The sequence below is a fragment of the Asparagus officinalis genome, chromosome 3 (genome assembly GCF_001876935.1).
Source record: "Asparagus officinalis chromosome 3, Aspof.V1, whole genome shotgun sequence".
Lineage (NCBI taxonomy): Eukaryota > Viridiplantae > Streptophyta > Magnoliopsida > Asparagales > Asparagaceae > Asparagus > Asparagus officinalis.
In genome coordinates this window covers 94,442,831-94,452,528 of record NC_033796.1, presented here as the reverse complement: position 1 = coordinate 94,452,528, position 9,698 = coordinate 94,442,831, and the positions used below count along the sequence as shown (strand labels likewise).

General features: G+C 34.7%; 1 protein-coding gene across 2 annotated transcripts in view; it reads right to left on the bottom strand.

The window, feature by feature from the left end:
• The window catches only part of LOC109834480 (protein FRA10AC1), a 33,629-nt gene that overhangs the window by 8,032 nt on the left and 15,899 nt on the right, over nt 1-9,698 (bottom strand). The window contains exons 4-8 of one of the 2 annotated variants that reach the window (XM_020402503.1): nt 9,350-9,433; nt 8,059-8,098; nt 4,435-4,480; nt 3,751-3,809; nt 1,898-1,965 (exon numbers count right to left, since the gene is read on the bottom strand). In XM_020402503.1, the coding sequence (XP_020258092.1) occupies nt 1,898-1,965; nt 3,751-3,809; nt 4,435-4,480; nt 8,059-8,098; nt 9,350-9,433 (297 nt within the window). The remainder of the gene's footprint in view (nt 1-1,897; nt 1,966-3,750; nt 3,810-4,434; nt 4,481-8,058; nt 8,099-9,349; nt 9,434-9,698) is intronic. The other variant, XM_020402504.1, reaches the window with a different exon arrangement.

Genomic DNA, 9,698 nt, shown 5'->3' with positions numbered 1-9,698 from the left:
GCAATATATAAAGGCTTTCAGAAAAATAAAAAAGGGCACGTCGAAGCCAAAACCATAATATTAGGTAATTGGCGAATAGCTAGAACATAGAAGTAAGTACATAGTGATGATATTTGGTCAGTCCATATCTGATTGGTACAGTTAGTGCTACAATGCATGTACATGTGATCTGTTAACGAACATGAGAGAAATAAAAAAGGTAATACCAGTAAAACAACATAGTGACTGGAGAGGTCACTAATGCCTATTGGAAACACAATCAGTGCAACAAACAAAATAAACTAAACATAAAGACTCAATCCTCCTCATCTATTTCAAAATGCACTAGTTTCCTCAAAAAAAATGCATGATGTGCGTGATCTATAGGTGCTCTTAAAAGCAAGATGAGATCCTTTTGTCCCACCTCACTCATTCTCATGATATGAAAATTCGGATATCAATTTTTTTCCATCTAATGTTGATATAAATGATTCAAGAGAGGAATATCAGATAGTACAAATGGAGAAAAATAAAACTTCATACTTAAAAGATAGACAAAAATATGTAAAAAAGAACAACAGAAAGAGGAAAGGGTGAAGAGCATGAAAGAGAAGCAGAATGTAGAAGGATGTTCATAGGGGAAGAAAAAGGACTATCAAGAAGAAAGATAGTTCACTTAATGTTTTTTTTTTTAAACCAGTATAAACCCATAGTTTATGATGTAGGACGCTTAATGGACAATTTCATGGAGGATTCAAAGAATCATAAGCTACACGTATTATTGACTTCCGCAAAAAACAATCATATTTTTCAATCCGGAAGGCGAATTCTGACATATTATATAAAGATTTTTAAAATCTCATTAGTAATACCCAGTTTTGGCTGAAATCCAAAAATAATCAGCTTTTAGTTTATTTTAGTAATAAAATTAGAATCTATTTAGATTAGGAAATAAATTCAATGTTAGAGTCAAATTAGATAAGAAAACAAATTCAATTTTGATTCATGATTTGTTTCCTCTATTATAAGGAGTCTTTTTAGGATAGAATTTAATACTTTCTATTTCTTTGTAATTCTAGTTTTACTAGAAGTCTTATTTGATTTTCTATTTAAGAAGAGGCATGTAACCCCAAAGGATAATATCTTTTCATCAATAAAATTTTCTTTTCAATATTTTCTTCGTGGATTCGAAGTTCTTCGTGAATTTGAAGTTCTTCGTGGATTCGGAGATCGTTCTTTGTGGATTCAGAAAACACCCTTGGTAGATTCCGAGGTTATCACTTCCGTGCTACGTCAGTTTAATATCAACCAAATCCCCAGTAAGATCTTCCTTTCAAGTGCCATATTCTATATAAGTTGTGAAATTGGATCTTATTGCAACATTTATTCGTCCACATTTTTAAAGAAATAGAGAACTCCAGATGGAAACTTTCATACAGAGAGGGCAATTATAGGATTATCAGGCTATCAGCAATAAGGATTTCTTGCAAACAACCCTTCTACCTGATCTAATAATATCCAATCATTTTATATACCTACCGACATGACCAATATGTTGGCTACTATGTCATTTTATAAGGCCTCCTGCGAGGCGATATGGGTTCAATATCCTCTACTGCTATTAGCAAATTTTTGGGATATATATTGGGATATTCCCGATATATCAGGTGACGTTTTGGCCTAAAAAATCGACTGGTATGTTGCAATATCGATTTGGGTTTATTATTTATTTCTACCTCAATTGAGGTCTAAATCCAAGCAAATGTTTGCTTATATAAATATGTAAAAGAAGAATTAAGACTCAATTGTGACCAAATTCTTTGTGAAAGTGTCCTACAAGACAATTATCATATAAAAAAATAAAAGGTAAGCTAATAAATTATCTGAACATTAATATGTAAAAGAAAGAACAACTAACCTCTTGCAAGCAACTAACTTGACAAGAGCCTGTTTATTTTCTCCTGCTTCAAAGTAAGCAAAATTTACCTGCCAAAGAAAATAAATGGACATGTATAAAAGGCCATGTGCATCTCCATTACGGAATGAAAAGGGGTACTACACAGTTATAGAAACATGTAATCTTCAAGCCATGACAAGCGAGAAGCTATATAGTAAAAATATGAGCCATGGTTGAGAATGTTGTACAAATGATTCAATAGCCAATCGAAATAAACTTCAGGAAATTGTGTGAGGTTTGCATCAAGTTTTTGGATGAAGTGACATAAGTTATGAAGATGAGAAGGGACATTTGATAATTTTGTAGATTACAGTCTTGGATCTCGGGATCAATCACATACACAAGGAAATGTTTAGATTAAGGAACGAGTGGCAGGGCATCACTAAAAATATGCAACAATGTTCAATTATTAACCCAATTAGAGAAATTAAATTACATTCTCAATCAATGTTCCAGATGTTGGTTTATCTCAATCTATATTTTGTCATTCCTTCTTATTCACATTATATATTCCATCACCAGAACCTATGTTCAATTTCTTATGAAATGCATACCTAAGATAATAAGACCTGAAGCTTTTCTTTGTTATTTATCTGCTCCCTACACATTCCTTCACCAAAATCCATGTTAAATCATCTGCACAAATAAGAAGTCTGATTGCAACAGCTTACTAGGCATTATCTCATTTCTCAAAGCATTATCTACTCATATTGCAATTCTAACTAAGCATGTAGGTCCCCAACTTCAAAAGAACTCATAACGATGTCTCTCATCATCTTTCCTATCATAGACAAAACCCTTTATGAGATTTCTTGATTTAGTTGTTGATATGTCGTCTCACAACCTTACATTTTAACAAGAAGAGCTTGCAAACTAATAAGATTAGCTGACAGAACAAGTAGCTGGGTAACACCAAGAGATCCAACCTAATAAAATAAGAGATGGTCTTATCAGGAGACTTTGAAACTCTGAATTGCCAGTGTGACTCTGTAAACAGATTTGACACTCTAGCATGGTAATAAATCATTGGCCATTGTCACTCAGAAAAAAGAAAAGAAAAGAAAAGGCACACATAAACTGAGATATTTACATTTTTTATGAATATAGTCCTGCAAATGGTGCAGAAACAAAAAAGTAATGGATGGGGTTCATCTACTGACAAACAGATACTTTGAAAATTATTATAAAGAGAGACCATTCTGTCACAAATGAGTCCATATCCTCTGAGGTTAATCTAATAGACTCTTCCAAACATCTTGAAAACTTCACCATGTTAGATACAAAAAGTACAACTAACCATACCCTAGAAGCTGACACTTAATCATTCTAAAATTCCATTGGCAAAGGACAAGTTAACCTCGTATTTCAAATTCTTACATATAAGGACGAACCCCTAGTCACTCATGCATGCGAAGTTTTGTCCCAGAATAAGGGAAACTTTTAACATCGATAAGAAACATGAAGTCGCCAATAATTAGGGCTTACTCAGCCATAAATGTGATATGAACTGCAACATGTCTCCACCAAAATTTACTTAAAGCTTTTCAGTTTTCACACGAGTTGTTTCTTACAAACTTCACACTGCAGTTATTTGAAGAACTAAAATGGAGCTTTTTGAAAAACAACCATGTTCTTAATACTATAAATCGATATTGTGATGTTACAAGGATAAATTCCTAACGACATTTAGGTGTTAACATGTTAAGCTTTGACATGAAACTTGGTACTTTATTCAGGTTCAGTCATGAATGTGGCTCAGTGATGAATGTAGCAAGACAAAAGCAGAAATATTGAGTTGTATAAACTAAATATACCTCATAGCTTCCTAGACCCCCTCTCTCATTGCATTCTTTGTTGCCGCAAACAAACTGCCCTGTCACAGAAGATAAATGAGTTGTTGCAGAAACCTTCATGCATAATAAAAATTAACAAGATCATTAAAATGATGAATGGAAAATCCTAGATATTCTGGGTCCACAGCAAAATAAGAAATGTAACAACCTAAATCTCACTCCCAAGATATTGATGAAGAAGGATAATATTTCTTATAGGGGCAGCCTACAGAATTTTCACATGGATAGATGACATAGACTCCGATATAATTAAATACAGGATAACACAAACATTCTGAAAACGGTAGCTGTCAAACTTAACCGTACATAGCTAACACATAAAACTATGAAGCCCACTTAGATGTAGCTCTCTACAATTTCAGAGCTGAACCATGCTCAGAGCTAATTGACTCATGGCGACAACTGTTGTTAACAACGATAATCATATTCTACCCCACAGATAGTGCAGAAGTTAAGCATTAGAAAATAGGAAGTACTATTCTTAGCAAGCAGTCATTTGTACCACAGCCATAAATTAGTCAGAAATAACTGTTAAATTTTGCTATAATATGCCAATCTACATAAGCAGAAAACATAGTCATTGTTTCCAAATACAACACTCCGTAGGCGTAATAAGCTAAGAGAAGGTTGAAGTCTTGTCATCACCTTTTCCAGATATGACTTCTTTTTCTGTTCTCCATCTTAAACCGATCTGTCAAGAAGATATAAAATGCTCAAAGTTGTTACAAATGGGAGTGATGGTATAAATAGCCCATAGCGTAGAAAAAGGAATAACCAAAGACATTGTGCAATTACAAGCATTTATCGTGATATAGAAATGTGTTAACTTCTGCAAATGCAACCTGAAAGATCAATTAAAAACCAATGATCTAGATTTGGCATCCTAATAATCAAAAAACAAAGTCGAGCAGGCTTTACTGAAGAGACAAAATTACATGCTTAGATTTCCGAATGTCTTCTAGGCACACTCTGATCTAGATTTGGCATCAAATATGAAATTGGAGCAAAACTTTCTGAGTTCTCTCTCCGATATCCGATATTACTGCATATTTTTTCGCATTGTATATTCATATGTGCTAGCTCTGGAAGAAAAGTAAAAGAGACAAATCTGAACCTTGCACAGCCTACCAGGTCTTCCTTTTGCATATTTTGTTAAATCTGAACCCAATTCCCCATTTTGCTTATTTTTCTAAACCCAACTTCTCGCTTTTGCAAAATCAGAAATGCTACAGTTCACTTTTTTTTTTTTTACAAGTTTACCAGCAAACTTATCTTGAGGCATGACCAATGTTTTTGAGACATGAATCAGCATGACAGCCCATTGGATCCAGAACTTGATCTTTGGCTATATAACGGTTAATGGAATCTCTTCTAACACAACTTGTCTGTTTTGCCTATTTTTTATGGAACCTGAATTTGAGCAAAAAACAAGAATTCTTGATAGCTTTTCATATATCACAAATTAGGTTTTTTTCTCATAATTTTTTATGAAACATGAAAGTTAAGCGAAAGACTCAGTTCTTCCTAGCTTTTCATAAGTGAATGGATAGCCTCAGGATAAAGGTTCACACTTAAACTATGAACATAATTTCTTAGATTTTCTCCCATTAATCATCTATACATCAGCGTGGTTTATTAAGATAGTAGAATTCTAATACTTCGGTAGTAAAATAATGAATGTATTTTCTTAGTCTTGAAAATATAGACTATTAAACCCTTCCTCAAAAATCTTGTGCAAGTCTAGGCAAATTCTACACACTATTACATTTTATAGCTGGTGGCACCTTAAATTTCCTAGCTGGTAGCATTGAGCAGTGCCCACTTTCATGTTTAAGAATATACTGTGAACTGAACTAAAAATACGGATAAATACCCCTACTCAACTTGTGACCTTAGTCAAACTCAGTACCATTCATTCCTCCTGGTTGCACAAAGATGTATCAAGACTTGCGAGAGTACTACTGGTGGCCAGGGATGGAGATGAAAATAGCCTAACTTGTGGCTAGATGCCTAGTATGCCAAGTAGGGAAAGCGGAGCATTTGAGGACCATCAGAATGTTTGCAGCCCCTTACCATTCCCAAGCGGAAAAGGAAGCATGTCATCATGGATGTTGTTGCACCATTACTAAGGAGTTGGAAGAGAGACAATGCGATATGGGTGGTGGTAGAACGAACCACCCAATCGGCACACATTCTACCATTCACGTTGGGCAGGCAACAGAGAGCCTAGTTGATCCTTATATGCAAAAGAGAGTCCATCTTAATGGAATGCCAGTGACCATAGTGTCAGGCAGAATCACCAATTTATGTGTCAGATTTAGAGGATTTCGTAGCAGAATCTGGAGGCGAGGTTGAGATGCAGCACTGTTCATCATTCTTTGACAGGCTGAAAGTCATAATGCAGTATCCAGATTTTGGAGGACATGCTGCGAGCATGTGTTACGGATTTCCATGGATCTTGGGTGAACAGTAAATCAGATATATCTCGTTGAGTTCTCCTACAATGACAGCTACAAAGTGAGCATCCAGATGGCAAGATACAAGTCTAATATGGAGGAAATGCAAATCGTCAACCTGCTGGGATGATATCAGGGAGTGACGACTGTTGGGGCCGGAGACACTAGACAAGTTCAAAACTTCAAGATGATATGGGATCATTCTCCTTCAACCCATGACCAACAGAAAAGTTGGGCAGGTACTGACAGACAACCCTTCTAGTTTGAAGCCGAAGAACATACATATTTGAGAATCTCTCCAAATCGAGGGATCAGATTTGAGTCATTTGACAATAGAGGAAAAATCAGTCTGAGATTTATTGGGTCCTTTGAAATGCAGAGAGTGGGGGAGAAGGCACAGAGACTAGCCTTGCCTCCAACCTTGGAAGGAGTTCATAGTGTGTTCGACATATCACAGCTATGGATGTACGTGTGAAATTGAATATCTCAAAGCTTCAGCTTGGGACAGAATTAACATATGAGAAGCATCCAATGGCAACATTAGACAAGGGGAAGGTTCTTGAGAACAAGATGCCTCTAGTCTTGGGGTCTTGGCGACGTCATGAACCTGGCGAAGAAACATGGGAGGGAGAGGATGATATCCATCAACTCTATCCATGTTTATTTGCACCAAGTATACACGAGATCTGCTATTGTATGTTCAAGGAAAAAATTTATTTATAAAGTGAGTAAGATGTGATGACTGAGATTTGTAGTATGGACTAGATAATATTACATGCTAAAAGGTTTACTAAAGTTTACTCAAGTTAAATTATAAGAAAAATAATCATTCAACTTAATGTCACTAAATAATAGTTATATGCCATGATATAAGAGTTATTGTTTTTTATAATTTAATATGGCTAAGTTAAACTATATATCAACTTTTTAACATGTAATATTATCTATTCTGTACTAAAAATCTCAGTCATTAAACTCACCATTTTAAAAAGGCTAAATTGCACTTAAATACGCTATAGTTTCACCAATATTGCACTTCAATGACCCCCATCTTAAAACTGTGCACTTAAATACCCCAAAGTTTCTCACCCTGCACTTAAATACCCCAAAGTTTTAAAATGTTGCACGTTGATCCCCTATGTAACTATGTTAGTTAGCCGTTAGAATATTAGTGAAATATTCACATGTGACTTGTCACATGTTATTCTGATGAATTCCAATACCACTAGAGTTGATATTATTAATAGTTAAACAATCCATTTGTTATTATCATTCTTTTAATAACTTGCTCTGATCTCCCTCATTCTAACTTCTAACCCCTAAATTTCTTCACCAATTTCTTCTCTAGGGCGAAGTGAATTAGGGGGAGGTGAAAATTTGGGCATTTATTAACGTTGATTGGATAGTAATTGCAGGCAGGTTAAATGGGGGAGGGGCATTTTCATCTTTTACAGGAAATGGTAACGGCGTTGGTTTTTTAACGCAGGAAACAATGGGGCATTTAAGTGCACGGTATTAAAATAGGGGGCACTAAAGTGCAATGTTGGTGAAGCTGTAGGGCGTTTAAGTATTTTAGCCTTTTAAAAACTCAAATCCGAATGTTTACGGAGTGGCACAAAATTCACACAGTAAAAACAAATATAACTAGTCTAACAAAACTATTGACAGCAACAAAATATGTCTGCAAAGTGCTTAGAAGTATGTGTGATGTGTGTGTGTGCGTGCATTTTTGCATTAGGTGTGCCAATTCTAAAGATACCAGTACAAGTCATTAAGAAAAAATTAATATAAACATTAACAGAATGTTATTTACCTTTCCTTTCTTGTACTGTGACATATCAGCGATACAATATCTTTTTCATAGGTTAAGGCTGAAGGACAAAATATCAATTTTTAATTAGAAAGACCAGACAGTCCTGCCACCTAACAGGCAGCAAGTAAATTGATAAACGTACAATAACTAGAAGGAATAAACAAGATAAATAATGCAGATTTAATACTAACAAAAAAATCGCTAACTCAGCCCAAGCAACGTAAAGCCGGTGATCAGTCTGCAAGAATATTTTCAAGGGGAAGAAAATTCAAAATGAGAAAAGACATTGCACGAGTGAAATGGATGACAAACTTTGCTCTGTTTGGGAGTTTACTAACACCTTGTTTGGACGAAGATTAATGGATGGAAGTTACAGTGAAATTTCAATTTCACCTTGTTTGGGAGTTTTTTTGAGGGGTTACAGGATGGAATGGAAGGTTAAATTTCCTTCCATTTTCCTCCCGTCCAATTTGGGGGTAGATGATGGAATGGAAACTAATGTAAAATTTTACAATGTGATAAGACAATTATACCCTTATGACATTAAAATCAATAGCTAAGATATACTCACATCCAATATGTAAGGGTACTTATGTAACTTTATACATATTCACTTCACTTCTCTCCTCTCTATTAGAACTCCCAAACAAGATAAAATAAATTTACTTCTGTTCCCCTTACTAAACTCCCAAACAATATTTTATCTTTTCACTTCCATTCCCTACCTTTCCTTTCCATTATTTAACTTTTCATCTCTTCCCTTAGTAAACTCCCAAACAAAGCATAAGGGAAATGACAGAAAGTTAAATAATGGAAAGGAAAAGTAGGGAAGGAAAGTGAAAATATAAAATGTTGTTAGGGAGTTTAGTATGGGGAACGGAAGTAAATTTGTTTTACCTTGTTTGGGAGTTCTAATAAAGAGGAGGGAAGTGAAGTGAATATTTGTAAAGTTACATAAATACCCTTACATATTATTAAGATATTTTATCAACTAGTAAATGATAAAAAAGCTATAAGGGTATAATTGTCTTATCATCTAGTAAAATTTTAGATTGGTTTTCATTCCATCCTCTACCGTCCAAATTGTGGGGAGGAAAATGTGAGTAACCTTCCATTCCATCCTGTAATCCCTCAAAAAATCTCCCAAACGAGGTGAAAATTAAATTTCACTTTAACTTCCATCCTCTAACCCCCATCCAAACACAATGTACGGAAAAGGTCACAATATACATCATTGATAGTTATAGTAACACTTAAAAAGAGATTTTAATAAGATTGTCGCAAAGGATACTCCTTAAAAAGTTTGTCATAGTAACGCTTCACTAGCCTTTTCTCCCAAGTTGAATCCATATCATCTTCTTCGGAAAGAATGAACCTTTACAGAAGAACAGAAAGAATGAACCTTTACAGAAGAAAGAATAATAAAGCTCAGTGGCTGATCCAAAATTCCCTTTACAATTGCACTCGATGAGTTTTCATATTTTGAAGTATACAACTGCATCATTAGTAACACCATCAGTAACATTTTTCTCAATATATGTCACTACTAACCAGGTCTCAGGTTATGAACTTGAATTGAAAGATGAGTTTTTTAGTTGATAATATCAGAAAGAAAACCCCTTAGAGTTTGGGTATAACTC